We start from the raw sequence: 15,836 nt of genomic DNA on the forward strand, positions 1-15,836 counted from the left end.
ATGTATACATTCTAGATGTTCGCTTATGGCAATTCTAGTGTTGTCAATATGAAAGAGGAATTGCTAGAAGAATTCATGGTTGTATATGATTACAAATGACAAAGCATTTTCATTACTTTTAAGGATATGTGCCCAACTTGACAATGCCATAAAGATACATGTGGTATATCAATCATAGCCAAAATATGGTCAATAAACCCAAATACAAGCAAGGGATAAAGGCTACCAACCTTGGCACCTCAAGCAAAGACAAGATTTCCGAGGGTAACCTTTCACACAATCACCAAAAGATACATGATACCCTACATCATCCAACTGTCTACCAGAGAGTAGGCTTTTGGTCAAAGTCGGAACATGGTGTACATCATCCAAAACAAAAGTGCTTCCTGAAGCAAACTGCAATCTCTAGACCTATGCTTTTTGCACCTGATTGCTATGGTGTGGATTAAATAAGGAGATAGTACATATTTGAAGCAAGAGATTAATGAGGAACTCATGGAGTTCTTTTGGACCTAATGTATGGTGAAGTTCATTATTGTATGTGCAGAGAAACAAGGAAACTCTACTATTCATAGATTTTTCTTTGTGATCTATCTCTAATCTATGTTTAAAGAAGTCTTTTGGCTATCCCAAAACATGGCTTTTTATGGATTGTTTTGATGTGTCTTGCTCTATTATTGTAATAGGATGAAAGATTGATGTTTTGGGCTAAAAGAAGAGTATTTTGGGAAGGATGCCAATGATATCCAATGCCAAGTCAATTCCTAGTCTTATAGAACCTCACATGCTACATTAGAAATGAAACCAATCCTTTTGTGAGGCAACATGAAAAGAAGCCCCCAAATAAAGCAGTCGCACTAAGAAAAAACCAACCCCTAACTATCAATGCATGAGAAGTACGGGTTGCATCCACATTCTTTCTATTTATCTCCTCTGTGAGTAAGGCACCCTCAACATCCTGGACCATCCTTAGGCATATTAGCACATATGCTAGTAAGAAAAGTGTCCCATGACTCCAAAAGTGTCACAAGCAAGAACAAGGGAGGAATATTATCCTTAAACTCAATGCCCTATGAAATCAACTAGGGCTGAAAATCGAGTGAACTCGTTCCTCAATAGCCATCAACATCTCTCTCCTCTCAATAACCTCTCTCTCTCTCTCTCTCTCTCTCTCTCTCTCCATATATATATATATATATATATATATATATATATATATATATATATATATATATATATATATATATATATATATATATATATATATATATATATATATATATATATATATGTTGGGGATTCACGACACGTATTAGTAGTTCTCTCTTCTTAACCTATTTATATCACCAGATTAAGCTTATGTGCTTATCTTTGATAATATTATCATAATGTTAATGGTTCACTTATGTGTACATATAAGATATCACATTATATAAACAGTCACATCCCCCTCTTCCTTCTTTGCACGTATTTTGTAATTACATATTGATGTGTTAGTACTTCAATTATGCACATATGAGCAAACTATAGACACATCCACTTATACTTACACATTCCTCTCTCTCTCTCTCTCTCTCTCTCTCTCTCTCTCTCTCTCTCTCTCTCTCTCTCTCTCTCTCATTTGATTAGGCTTACATACATATAGATTGAAGTTATGTATATGTTTACAGTAGACCCTTGTAAGCAATTGCTTCACAATCTTTGTAAAATATAGCTATGTATTGCTTCATTACATGTAGCTATTATTCTTTCTAAGAATTTTTTATTTTAAACTCTAAACTTTAATTATCAAATATTTAATATAGTGATATATTTCATGTTGTACTACATGAACTTACTACAAAAACTACCCAAAAAAATAAATCCACAAATCCATTTGTAAGTTAGTGAACTACTATGCATAAAGCAAATGAGCATATTTATTGCAAACATTAAATATCAATCCAACTCTATTGCTAGAGGGTGAAATTGGTGTTCTCTAACAAAATCCTAGACTCCCCTATGAAAACCTACTAGCTCAATCAAACATGGAAGAATGTATTCCAAGAGAATGATATTCATGGGATTTTCCTCAGTTAAATAGGAAAGCATGTGTCAAATGGGATTTTCTTGAAATGTAGATGGACATATAAAGGAGTTAGGTGGGTTACTTTGTATCTTCTTTATTCTATCATCCACAAATAATAGCATTGTGTAGAGCTAAAGTGTGGCCAATCAATATCATCAAAACATTTTAGAAATTGTGGCTTCACCTTGAATCCTTCCCAAAGAATGAGTTACAATCACAAATGCACTCAAGGTATTACTTTTCTATGATCAGACATAGTCTCTTTAGAAGAAGACATAAAAGTGCGACATATTCTAAAGAATATATGTGGAATTACTTACGAGGAATCTGGATCCTTATGTCTCTTGCACCTCTTTTTCTTCTAATATTTTTTGTATAGTGCATTCTCATTGGAGGGGAATTCACCTCTAGTTAGTCAAGGAAGATAGGACATCTCCGGTACACCTCCTCATTCCATTGTTGCTCAATCCAGTGATCTTTATATGTGAGCTACTCCTCCTTCAAATGCACCTAGTCCCTACATTTTCCTAGAAAATTTTGCAACACCCTCTTCTCCAATTGCGCATACATGAACGACCATTCATAGTTCTATTACATATAGAGAACACATCAACAAGATACCATCGCAAAGTATACTTCTATAGAAGGATACCAAGTTATGGCTGTAGAGAAGTCCCCATGTTGCTAAATTGCATGACTTCTAAGACTCAGTGTCATTATTTGGTTTGAAATTCTCTTTATCTCCTATGTGAACTATGAATCACAACTACCCTCCATCATCTCTCTTAGGGGACATTAAAAATTTTGTTGTCATATAGGGGTTGTTGACAATCTCTTCTCTCACGAAAGAAATTCACAAGTTACCACCTTCATCTCTCTAAGAGGGGACTGATGATTTTTTTTTTGGGTTGGGATAGGGTTGCTAATAGTCCCCTATTTAGTGGGGGAAAAAAAGAGGACTTGTGAAAAAACAATTTGCCAAGAAGGGGTTGCTAGGAACCCCTTGTTTGATATAAAAATTTTCCACAAGTCCCCTCAAAGAAATGTTGAAGGAGACTTGTAAATTATTTTTAATCTCAAGGAGTTACTGGCAACGCTCTTCTTGACGAATTGCTAGCAGCTCCCTTCTCAACCAAACAAAAATTCAAAGCGTCACATAATATATATATATATATATATATATATATATATATATATATATATATATATATGTATGTATGTATGTATGTATGTATGTATGTATGTATGTATGTATGTATGTATGTATGTAGTAATTAACTTAAAATTAATTAGTACTTGAGTTATTAACTAAGCAATAAATTAAGCAGTGGATGTATGTATACATCTGTGTGTGTGTGTGTGTGTGTGTGTGTGTGTGTGTGTGTTTATGCATGGCCCTTATCTCCATTTCTTACTATGTGTACCTCTCTCTCTCTCTCTCTCTCTCATCATTAACACTCAATAGAGTTGAGAGATAAAGAGATAAGATATATATATATATATAATATTTGAAGAGAGAGAATAGAGGGAAGTTTTAAAATAATGTTTGATGATAGAGAAGAGATAAAAAATAATTACTAGCTAAGAATATCATATTATGTGTGTATTTATGATATGTTTTAATGTGAGACATAATCGATTGAGACTTTGTGAATGAACTATATTGAAATGTTTTGACCTTCTAAATGTGGTTTTCTCTTTTGAAAATTTTTTCTCCTAATATAGAAAACCAATAATTAACATAACCTATAATTGCTATTATCTTCTACGTTGTGTATTTGAAAAAATAAAAACCTTATGAAAGATTTCAAAAAGTTTTATACTATTAAAATTATAATCAAGATGTGACTTTTTAGTCTGATTGTACTTGGGCCAGAAAGTTTTAAATAGAGGAATTTGATCTCAAGTTGGAGAGAGAGAGAGAGAGAGAGAGATTATGTGTGTGTGTGTGTGTGTGTGTTGATAAATATACAAAGCTATTAATATATAAAAAATATCCAAATATAGTATTGTAAGAGAAAGTTGCTAGATTTTTTAAAGCTACACATATGTAGGGAGTGTATGTGTTTTGATAAAGGTCCAAAGCTATTAATAAAGGAAAAGTCCAAAGGCAGTATCATGGTATTATAGGAAAGAGTTGCTAGAAATTTTTAGAGAGAGAGAGTGTGTGTGTGTGTGTGTGTTTTGATAAAAATCCAAAGCTATTAATGTGTAAGGAAGGCCCAAAGATACTATTATAGGGGAGAGAGAGAGAGAGAGAGAGAGAGAGAGAGAGAGAGAGAGAGAGAGTATAAAGATCCAAGGCTATAATGTAGGAGAGGATCTAAGGTAGTACTATATGAGAGTGTTAGAAAATTTTAAAGCCAAAGAAGGGGACGCCAATGCCCCCTTCTTTGGCTTCAAAAATTTCTAGCGCTCCCCTATAATACTACAATACTACTTTGGGCCTCTTCTACATTGATTTACAAAAGGTATCTCTCTAGCCAAACTACTTTTCACTTTTCTTTCTCTTTTCTTTTATCAATGATTTTTTTTAAAATGCCTCTCTTCTCTCTCATTAATAATTATTTCTCTCTCTCTCTCTCTCTCTCTCTCTTCCAAAAGTTATTTTAATATGTCTCTCCTCTCTCTCTCCTCCATTGAGTCCTAATACCATCCCAATTGAAATTCCTTACATTCAAAAAATCTAGAATATATTTTTGATTTTAAAGACCAGGCAAACCATTGACGAATTACTTAGCTAAGGTGGATTAGAGTTTGTATGAGCAATAATCTTTAACGCTATATCTTTATTTCTATAATATATATTAGAAAAATCTATCTTGATTGTTCTCTTTGCATGTATGTGTGTGTGCATGGGTACATGCATGTGTGTGTGTGTTATTAAGAACTTCTCTCTCTCTCTCTCTCTCTCTCTCTCTCTCTCTCTCTCTCTCTCTCTCTCTCTCTCTCTCTCTCTCTCAAACTATTGTCACTAAAGATCTCTCTCTTTTTCTCCCTCTCTCTCATTAATATATAAACATATTAATGTGTACATGTACTTGTGTGTGTATATTAGAAGTCCTAACATGCACACACACACATGCATACACATATGATTAGTTCAAATTTTATAGCCTATGAATATTAATATTATGACAACATGATGTCAAGTTAGCAAAGACATGCACAACGAGAGTTCAAGATGATTCTCTCTCTCTCTCTCTCTCTCTCTCTCTCTCTCTCTCTCTCTCTCTCTCTCTCTCTCTCACATTAAGCATGTTGATTAAGCATCAAATTTATACTTGTTTTCACCAATCCATATTCCTTCTTGCCACCACAATAAATAATCCACAAATGTGCAAGCTTTAATAATGAGTTTTTACTTTCTAACCAATATTTAATGAGATTGCTAGCATGAGAGAGAGAGAGTTATATATCAATAAAGAGAGAACTATTCGTTGCAATATATATCACAATCTAATGTAATACAGGTTCTATCGATTTGGAGTGCTTACACAAATGTTTCCATATCGTAAACATGAGAGAGAGAGAGAGAGAGAGAGAGAGAGAGAGAGAGAGAGTGTGTGTGTGTGTGTGAGGAGAGAAACAAAGAAAATAACTTGCTACTTATATGTAGAGAGAGAGAGAGAGAGAGAGAGAGAGAGAGGAAAAGAGAGAGATGGAGAGAGTGAAGATGGTGGTGGTGGTGGGCGATGGCGACGGCAAAAGTGAAAGCGGAGGTGGGTACATCTAAGGGTGGAATAAGTGAACTATGTGGAACAAGAATAGAGGGGTTGCCCAAAAAAACTTGCTCAAAAACTCGCATCTTGCCCTTCCCCCCAATATGCATCCTTACTCTTCTTCTCTATCCTTAATAAGCATATATACATCTTTCACATCTTGCCAAGTCTTGAGTCCTTGCTTTGTAGTTTCATCCTCCAAGAGCTCTTTGAGGCTCAACTGGAATGTAAGGCATGCTAACTAAAGAAATAACTCAATCTTTTATCATTCTAAAGATTACTACTTCATATCATCCAACTAATCATATGTACATTCAAACTAGCACAATAATGTTGTAGTAGCCAAGCCTTTGTTGGGTTTTACAACCCACTCCATGGATGTTCTTTTAGTGACCAATCATGTTTCTTTAATAAAGCATTCTTCTTTGAGTGCTTTCTTAACATCATCCCATACATGCCTTTTTGCGTATATTTTCCTTATGTGCAATTTCAATTTGTGAACTACAAGCCTTATAATCATTGGATTTGCAGGTATCCCAAAGAAATCTTATTTCTCTGCATACACCTTCAAATAATTCAATATATTTTTTCCACCATCAAAGAGCTTTACTTTGATTTCAACATGTAATGCTTTTGTCACAAAGACTATTGTTGTTGTTGTTGTTTCTATTGATGCAAATACTAGACTAGCCCAAAATCATGACTAATTGCACCCCAAAAAGCTCTCCCCAATCTTGTGTAAAGTGGTTATTAACTCCCTGAAGTAGGGCACACTTCAATCTTCAAGTACATGTTAAGGTTAGCACCTAACTAGGACAATATCTTTTTGGCATGTTGGCTTATCTCCTTATGGATTCAAGAAAATAATGTGCCATAGGTATATAGTATAAATCCTTGTGTAGATGGTCTTTTCCATTGTTTTCCTTCATTGAATCTATAATTACATCGCATCAATTCCTCTAATGTATCCTTGCACATCTCTAAAACAACATCCATAGCCCCCTCAACAAGATTGTTTTTAGATGCATCTATGAGAGGTTCAAAAGACAAATGATTTCTAGCAAAATCATAATGAAAATAAGATTGAGAGTTATGTGAGAGCAAATGAGGCCAAAACGTCATAAGTTGCATTTCTACAAATGGAAGTTTGGAGACACCTTAACATCTTCCTAAAAGTACTCAAACAACAAAAACATCATATATGTATCTAGAAGAGTAAAAATGTTGAATCGCAAATCTTGTTCAAGAAATCAAGGAGACAAGGGAGGAAAAAAGATATGACTTTTTGTTTTGTAAGATAAAGTTCAATCTCTCCATTTTTGAAACATTGGTTTGAATTATAGAAACTCATCGTTACTTTTTTTATTATGTAGCACATCCTTCATATTCATGGGGCTTATATTATGGAAGAGCAAGAATCCTTAAGCAACTTATAATAGCCAAGGCATGGAAAGGTCTTACTATCAAGCACGTAAGCATTTCTTTCAAAGCACAAGATATGGAGGAGTTAAAAAAGCAATGCTCTTATGGAGTTATTCAATTGATTTTACCAAAGGCAACTTCAAAGAACTGAAAAACATAACGGATGAGTGTGAATCTTGAAAAGCCATTGTATTACAACATAGTGGTATACAAAGCTAGCCTTTGCATCTTCTTTCTTATTAGGCAACTTTCCTTTGTAATACAAAAAATTTCTCCTCATATAGCCAACTATAGGTTTTGCATCTATTTGATTTTCTGCTAAAGCATAAGATAAGAATGCCAAGAAGTATTCAACTTTGGAGGCAAAGTAGCCATAACCATACCCAAAAGTTCTAACGATAACTATGTTTTCTAGAAACATTACTTTCTGGATGTTATATTATAACCTTGAGTAGCCAAGAAGCCTTGTAAGAGATTTAATACAAAGTATAGGCTATGAAGCCTTTTCTAAGAATATGAGAATCAATCCTAGCCAAGTAATGCCCAAGTGCCACATCCTTGAGAGAACTACCACCAACCCTTGATCCTCTACCTCTTTTCACTTGCATTCCATAAGTTCATTGATGTCTCCTTGATGTATTTGAGTTCCTTAACACAATCTGATGCTTCTCTCCCAAAATTGGAAATTCCAAGGTTTTCAACTCCTTTAGCAAACAATATCTGCCAAACTTCATTGTTTCCACCTACTCATCTCCTTGAACTCACAAAGCCTCTCTTAGGGAGTGACTTCTATAATCTAGGAGAGGCTTAAGGTCTCGTTGGAGTTTCAACTTTGTTGGAAGTCCTATTTGACCTTCTTGCACTTGATGGAGAACATGGAGAAGTGGTTGAAAGAATATCAAGGGCAAGGGTTTAAGAAGCCCTTTTTCATTCCTTGGATTTAGTGGAGGTCCTTTTTCATTTCCCTTTTTGCTTCAATTCTTCAAATGAGGATGTTGGCAAAGAGCTTATGCCCTTTGACATAATAAAGGTAACAACATAGGGAGAGAGTTTTCAACAAAAGAAGCTAAATTTCCCAATACAATGCAACAAGAGGAAGTGAAGGACAAAACAAAGTGGCTCTTTGCTCTGAAGCAACAATTGCACAGGATTTTCTAAAGCGAATATGGTGCATACCCAATCTAAGAATGACATGTGTCCATTGAGGGTCATGGTCTAGAAGGGATCCACTTTTTCAACATGTGAGATCATATCAACTTGTTCCAATACATCACGAGATGCAAACTTTGTACATTGTGTGCTTTAGTTCTTCACACCATATTAGTAATTGTCAGTCTCTTCTCTACTTGATTCAATACAATGGTTCAATACATCATTAGCGTATGCCAATGGAAGAAAGTTGGAATGTGGTTCATCGACTTAGACCTGATAAGCAACAATAATAGCCAATAGGTCAACACAAACCTATGTTGCTAGATCAACACAAAATCGTTCGTTCCTACGTTAAGAGCGAAGGATAGTTTCACCATGCTAAAGGACCTCTATATCGAGTGGTTCTCTAACCCTAGCTATAGGAACACTCTCATAGTCAAATTCATGAAAGTATTGCAAGGAGATGAGTTGAACTACAAGTATGTGTCTAGAAATTGAGTCAAGTTTAAGATAATCCATTCTAGTCAACAACCTTCAAAAAAATTCTATCCAAGTTCTTCATTAAGGAAATCTAAAATGAGTGATTATACAAGGGCATAGCTAGTAATTTTAGACTAGATGAAGATAGCTTCAATAAGCATACTTATGAGTTGATATGAATAGACAATCAACATGGGGGAAGAAAAGCCTCCAACATCCACAGGCATAGGTCAAGAAGACAAAACAAGCAAGAAAGAGCCTAACTTATCTTAGGAGTTGGATACCTCAAACAAGAAAATCAAAAGCTAATTAGTCAATCAAGAACCTGTGACACAAACGTGCTTATAAGTAGAAGTTCTAATGTGTTCCACTATGGCAGAAATGACTTGCCTCCAAAAAACCCTAAACCAAGAAGCATGAGGGTTTATGTGAACTATGTAGATACAAACATGAACAACTACTCGTAGATATATACATAAAGCTTCTTCTCGTAGATTCCCACGATGCTTGCTTGATAAATCAATCCCTACCATCAATAAAGGTGAAAGAAGGGAAACCTTTTTAGCACTACCAACACACTAGATCCTCAACTAAATATTCCACATAGAGATACCTATCCTTCAAGCATAATTAAGACTTCCTACACCTTAGGTTACACACCCTCTATTTGAAGTTTCGACATAGTAAACAAACCATCCATAGACCCATTTAGAGTTCACCTCATGGGGACTACTAGTCCATCGCAAATTAGTAGGCCCACTACTCCTCTAAGCATGATCCATGGGGGTCTCAAAGTCGCACAACGAAATCCCCTTGAAGGGGTTTCTATGCAAGCCACATCACGAAATACCCTACACAAATGGCACACGAAAGTATGTAGGCACAAGAGAGCAATAGTAGGCAAAGAGAATAGAGTGGCTCTTCTTGGGGGATACCACATTATGAAAGAGAGGTAGAGGCCTAAGACACTCACATGGAGAGAGAACTTGAAATTAGGGCTCACACGTGAGGGAGAAACTATCAACGCACATTTGTCACGCCTTAGCACCATGGGTGAGGGATTGGCTCGAGAATGAACACCATATCCCTCAACAAAGACATCAACCCCTATGTGACTTGCAACTCATGGATTACCAATCCATTATTGCAATGGTGCTTGCAAGATGATATTATAGAGGTATAGGATGGCCACCTCTTGGGTGAATGGTTTATTGGCATTATGTCCAACTTGGTCATGTAGTCTTAAGATGCCTTGAGAAGTATGAGTTATTTGAAAGTCACAATGTAGATCAAACATATCGGGAGAAACTATCAACGCACATTTGTCACGCCTTAGCACCATGGGTGAGGGATTGGCTCGAGAATGAACACCATATCCCTCAACAAAGACATCAACCCCTATGTGACTTGCAACTCATGGATTACCAATCCATTATTGCAATGGTGCTTGCAAGATGATATTATAGAGGTATAGGATGGCCACCTCTTGGGTGAATGGTTTATTGGCATTATGTCCAACTTGGTCATGTAGTCTTAAGATGCCTTGAGAAGTATGAGTTATTTGAAAGTCACAATGTAGATCAAACATATCCAAAGCACAACTTTACATATGTATCTAGATTGCTCTAGACAAAAAGCCTCAACTAAGAAGGCAATTCACCTTGATGGCTTTGAGTTTGTTTGGTGTTGAAATGATCAAGGAAGAACCAATCCCCTTCAACCAAGAGCAAGAAAGGAAATGTAAGCCTCCCCAAACTTTGCAATGATGGATGGATTGGTGATAAGTAAAAAGAACTCAAAGAAGAGATATGTGCTCCTGAAGAGCGAAAGCAACACAACTCAAGTTACAAAGCCAAATGTACCAAGCATAATTATGACTTTCCACAATTACTGGCAAATCCACAAAAGTTGGAAAATACCCAAACACTAATGATTAGCTTGAGATGAGAAAACAAGTCAAGTTGTGGGTCAAGGATGCACATAACAAATTAGAACACAAAGCTAATCAAATGCTTAGTAGTGACATGAGGTCATGAGCATGAATCCAACTTCACTATCCACAAGAGACTAAACTCTTTGAGACTAAACACACATCCCACTAGAGCCTAAGAGACAATGGAAAGGTTCAAGAGGCATCACATCACACCTACCCTCATAAGACACAATTTATTTGAAGAGTTGGAAACCATTATCATTGCAAAAATAACTTCAAACTTGGTGGGGCTATCTCTCGGAGTGTTGCTCAATGGCTATCCAACGTTTGGGATAACCTTCAAAGCTCAAGTAAAAGACAATGAAGACCATACCTTTCTAGGCTAGCTTAGCTTGCAAATACCACACCTAACACCCTTTGAGTTTTCACAAAAAGTTCACATCAACACAAATCTGAATAAAAGGGTGTTGCCACTTTTCTAATTTGAGACCTTTTAAAGAGGATTCTTGCAACTTCACATACTACAAAATTAATATAGATGATATAACAAATATTTTTCAAGATTATTATGATTGTGCTTTGCAACCTCTCCCAAATAGATGCCTAAGAATAAGGTTCCAATTTTAATCATCTCACTTCAATTTACAAGCAACAAACCTTTGAATAGAATGTATGATTTACATGAAACAATTTAATACTTATGAACATCTATGGCTTGCATCATAAAATTTTTGCCAAGGGGTGCCCAAAACCTTTAACAACCAACTTCGACATTTAGCTCCTTTAACAATGTCCATCTTTAAAAACAAGCAAGAGGAGCTACAACATACACTATTTTGCATCAATTTGTAAGACACCTCACCCTGCAATGCTTGACTTTGAATTTAGGATACTCTAGAATCCACCTAGGCAAGCAGTTCTCAAAGAAGGGGATTAGTGCAATGCCATATATTAATAGAAATAATATTGCTCATTTAATCTCCCCTATTCTTAGCCAAACACTTTCCTACTTGTATAGCAAATATCGGTCAGGGCAAACCATTATAAGTATTCTTTACCACCTCCTTCTCTCTTTTGAATGGTTATCTCAAATCTAAATTGTAAAGGAAGACATGCATTTACAGACCTAAGAATTGGGTTCTGATTTTAAACATCTAGTGTCCATTTTACAAATGACCACCATTAAGTAGAAGGCATTATTTACAAAACATGTTCCTAACTACATGTATAAGGCTTGCATAATATTACCAACACGTGCCTAATACCTTGACCAACAACGTGACATTTAACATACACCATTTTACATCATTCCAACAATGCCTCAACTTACAGACCTTTGAACTTGAATTCAATATGCACTCTCGAGTCCACTTGGACAAATGGTTCTCAAAGTGTGAGTATACACCATTTTATCATTCTCTAAGATGCTCCACCTCACACCCTTTGGACTTAAAAGCACACTATCAAATCTGCCTGTGCAAGTTATACTTCAGGAGAGAGAATAAGAACCAAGACTGTGACCTGGTCCTTCATTGCCACTAACAACTAAGATTGACTGTAGCTAGATATCCAAGGCACCATATACTTTCTTGTTAATTCATGACCTGAGCATGTGTGTATCCACATGCATTCCAAGTAACAAGACAACCCACCAGAATATAATGGTTTCTTTCCCCACACTCCATTCTTCAACTCACGATTTGGACTCGGAATCAGTTTGCCCAAATTGCAAATGTTTGTGCACTCAGCTGTCAGATAACATTGTCCACTCAAAGTAAACAACCATCTCAGGAACAGCTAATATTTTATAGGTCCCTTGAGTAGAGGATTATAAATTGTCACGTGCTCAAAAATAAATTACATTTAATAGAAAATTACCCACAGTTACACCTCATCCGATGATAATTTCTCCACTCGAACTACCTCAATCATGATCTAACTTCTATTGAACATTTTTTACCCTCTCACAATCAAACCAGCCATAAATGAAATTTCCAAGAGAGCTAAATCATTTATTCAACCTTTCCCTTTTGTCTTATCCCACAACCCCACTTTTTCCTCAGACCATTTCTCTGATCAGTCTCAAGGAGCTCTGATACCAACAAAAATTTCTTAAGTGTTCAATATAACTTTACCCAAAGGCATTCCTGTCAGCACACAACTATAAACCTCAACACTGTTAGATTGGTTGAATCAAGCTTCATGTGCCAAGCACTTGTCAAGAAACCTCCAGTAACTCCCTCATGCCTTGATACAAGATACATCTTACCCTATCAATACATGGTGTTGTTCGACCTTTAAAAATTTTTAGAAACCTTACACGTACATGTAGCTAGTTGGAAGGAAGATGAACTACCTTTCTGCTTAGCAACTAGCTTTCTGCTTGATTTATGCACTGTTCTCAACATGTGCCTAAGACTGGCTCTAAACATGTGGCTAACTGAGAGCAGCTTCCATACAGCACGTTGGAAGAAATATCATGATCTTCCTATTTTATCACCCATCTTTAATACCTACCTGGTGGATCTCAGCTAGGTCTAAGTTGCAGATAGTAAATGAAAGACAGACAACTCCTGAATTAAAACACAATACTTTCCACACACCTGACCCATCAAACATCCAAATATGCCATGGCTGGCCTCGTATGTAGCATCAATTTTGACACTGCATAAAGGGGCCATTACTGCAGATACCTTCAGATTATCAGCAAAATGATCATATCAGGCCTCAGCAGTGAGTAGACTAGATTGCACAAGTTTCCTAGGCATGTAATTATGCCTGTGTTCTGTGAATAGCTGGGTATTTGATTATGGCATTGTTCTCTTTAACATGCAGCATATTCCGCATACCTACTAACGATGTCATTACGCCAGGCGTAGTCCGAGCAAATTGGAGGGCACATTGGGCATTTGTACGTCGATCCCCAATCTCAGAACACTTATTTCGCACCTCAAATGGCATAGTCTTGCAAAGATATGCCATACTGAGTGAACAAGAGGTGATAACTTGCACACCAAGTTGATGTGCTGCGTGAAGAAATGGTACCTTTTTGCCATTTACCATCTGGGTGGGTGTGGTAGCTACTTCTTTTAAACTTGCATTATATGGCACCTGAACTACTTTGAAATGATGATTCTCCCCTGCAATCTCTTTGGCAAGTGAAACAACTTCCTCTAAGGAAATGTGAGGCTTCCCAACAGGGTTTACCCTGAAGCCACACCAGGTGGAAATGCCATATGTGGATATCTTCCCTGTGGCGACACAATGCTCCATGGCTCGAAATGCCTTCCTAATTCTTTTCATAAGCCTCTCCATTGGAATGACACTTAATTGTGCTTCCGGATTGTGGATGTAAAAGATGTCGATTACATCCACTCCAAGGTTTTTTCTACAGACATCCACTTGATGTTTAAGGTAATGCCTTGAAAGACAGTGTTGATCTCCAAGAAAGTCCTCCTCTTTAATGATACCTGGACCAATGTACTTTTTACATATCCAGGAACTGGCACTCATAGGCTCCCTATAGTCTATAGCCAAGAACCCTGCCTTAGAACAGACAAGCACTTCATCTCTGTTAACAATCCCATCCCTAATAGCATTCGAAAGAGCTTTTCCAACAGCAAGCTCGCTCCGGGTGCCACGGTATGAATCAGCAGTATCAATAACATTGATGCCCATAGACAAGCTTTGGTAAACGGAATTAACATACTCCTTGTCTGCTGCATCTGTTTCAGGCCCATGCCAGGTGCCGATACCAAGAGACGAAACGAGCAATTCACCTACTCTGCCACCAACCTTAAAAGTGCGGAAGTGGCCTGGCCCTGCATCAGAACCCAGTCTCTGTGCAAAACGGGTAGTGCCTGCGAGATCAGCTCGACCAGGAATGAGACATGGACTGGCTGAGGCATCAGGAGCAGGTGCTTCAGGAGGGGATGCCATGGCTGCCATTGTGGAAAAGAACGAACATGGCCGTTGATGACATCTATAATGCAAAGTGAGTGGCGGTTGATAATGCTGCCCTTTTAGCCGCGAACATTGGTCCGCATAACCCTGCAACACTCCTCTTGGCTGTGTATGTTGGTGATGCTTTTGCTGCGTTTCTCTGAAAGCGGGTGGCTGGTTGTGCTCTGCAATGTGGGAGGCTCCTCTGTTCTGAAGCATAGAGCCTTCGTAATCCCACCAAGTCCTCGGATCTTGCTCGACCCGGGCATTGCTCGTGCTTGGTTGATGCCCACGCTGAGAGGCTGCCATTCCCCACGGAAGCTGCTGATAAGGCTGTAAACACAATCTGCTAGTTCCTGCAGCGCGCTTCACTGGCAACAAGGGTTTAGAAGCGCGACTGAGAGCAGCCATGACGAGAAACCACGGCTACAATAAAGGTCTTCCGGTTGCTCCTTCAAAACCTCAATTTCGGATTACTGCAGGGATTATCTTGCTGTCTGCACAAGAGATTGGAAACCTGCAAGTACTACCGCGTGTGACTCGTGAACAGAGCTGCCGTGGCACCTCTCGCTGGTATACATGCACACTCTTCACAGACTGCTAGCCTGAAAACAACTCTTGACTCCTAAGAATCAGTAGCTCTTGTGCATCTATGCTTGCAATGTTCTTGGCGGCAAGACTCCTATCGGTAACGCGGTCTCCTTCTCTGCTTATGATACGCCAGCACGCAGAAGCCATTGCTAAAACCCTAGAGACCAAGGAATGGTACCTCGCCTCAGTTTGGAACCTGACCCTTCAATAAACAATTTGATGCACTTACTAACAAGGGCCTCCCAAATAGGAGAAGAGACTAGGTTCAAAGGTTCAAAGGTTCAGGAAACAAGGTAATGTATCACATGTTACAAAGGGCCTGCCAAATGAGAGAAGAGACTAGGTTCAAAGATTCAGGAAACAAGGTAATGTATCACATGTTACAAGGGTCCTGCCACATGAGAGAAGAGACTAGGCTCAAAGGCTCAATAAACAAGGTGATGTATTACAAGGTCCTCTCAATTAACATGAATGTCATCACAATGAGAAATGGACTTAATGATTTAATTAAAATAAACTCCAATTC

The 15,836-nt window shown here is 37.5% G+C and overlaps 1 protein-coding gene across 1 annotated transcript; it reads right to left on the reverse strand.

The window, feature by feature from the left end:
• Positions 1 to 13,549: 13,549 nt before the first annotated feature.
• On the reverse strand, positions 13,550 to 14,716 carry LOC148016037 (NADPH-dependent aldose reductase GRE3-like). Its single transcript, XM_087663862.1, has one exon. It carries the CDS (start codon positions 14,714 to 14,716, stop codon positions 13,550 to 13,552), a length of 1,167 nt encoding a protein of 388 aa, XP_087519988.1.
• Between the last annotated feature and the right edge of the window lie 1,120 nt (positions 14,717 to 15,836).

The sequence above is a fragment of the Lygodium microphyllum genome, chromosome 23 (assembly GCF_053477565.2).
Source record: "Lygodium microphyllum isolate KBCC chromosome 23, Lygodium_microphyllum_v1.1.10, whole genome shotgun sequence".
Taxonomy (NCBI): domain Eukaryota; kingdom Viridiplantae; phylum Streptophyta; class Polypodiopsida; order Schizaeales; family Lygodiaceae; genus Lygodium; species Lygodium microphyllum.

Coding starts and splice junctions, on each gene's coding strand:
- LOC148016037 (XM_087663862.1), bottom strand. CDS start 14,716: ATGGCATCCCCTCCTGAAGCACCTGCTCCTGATGCCTCAGCCAGTCCA.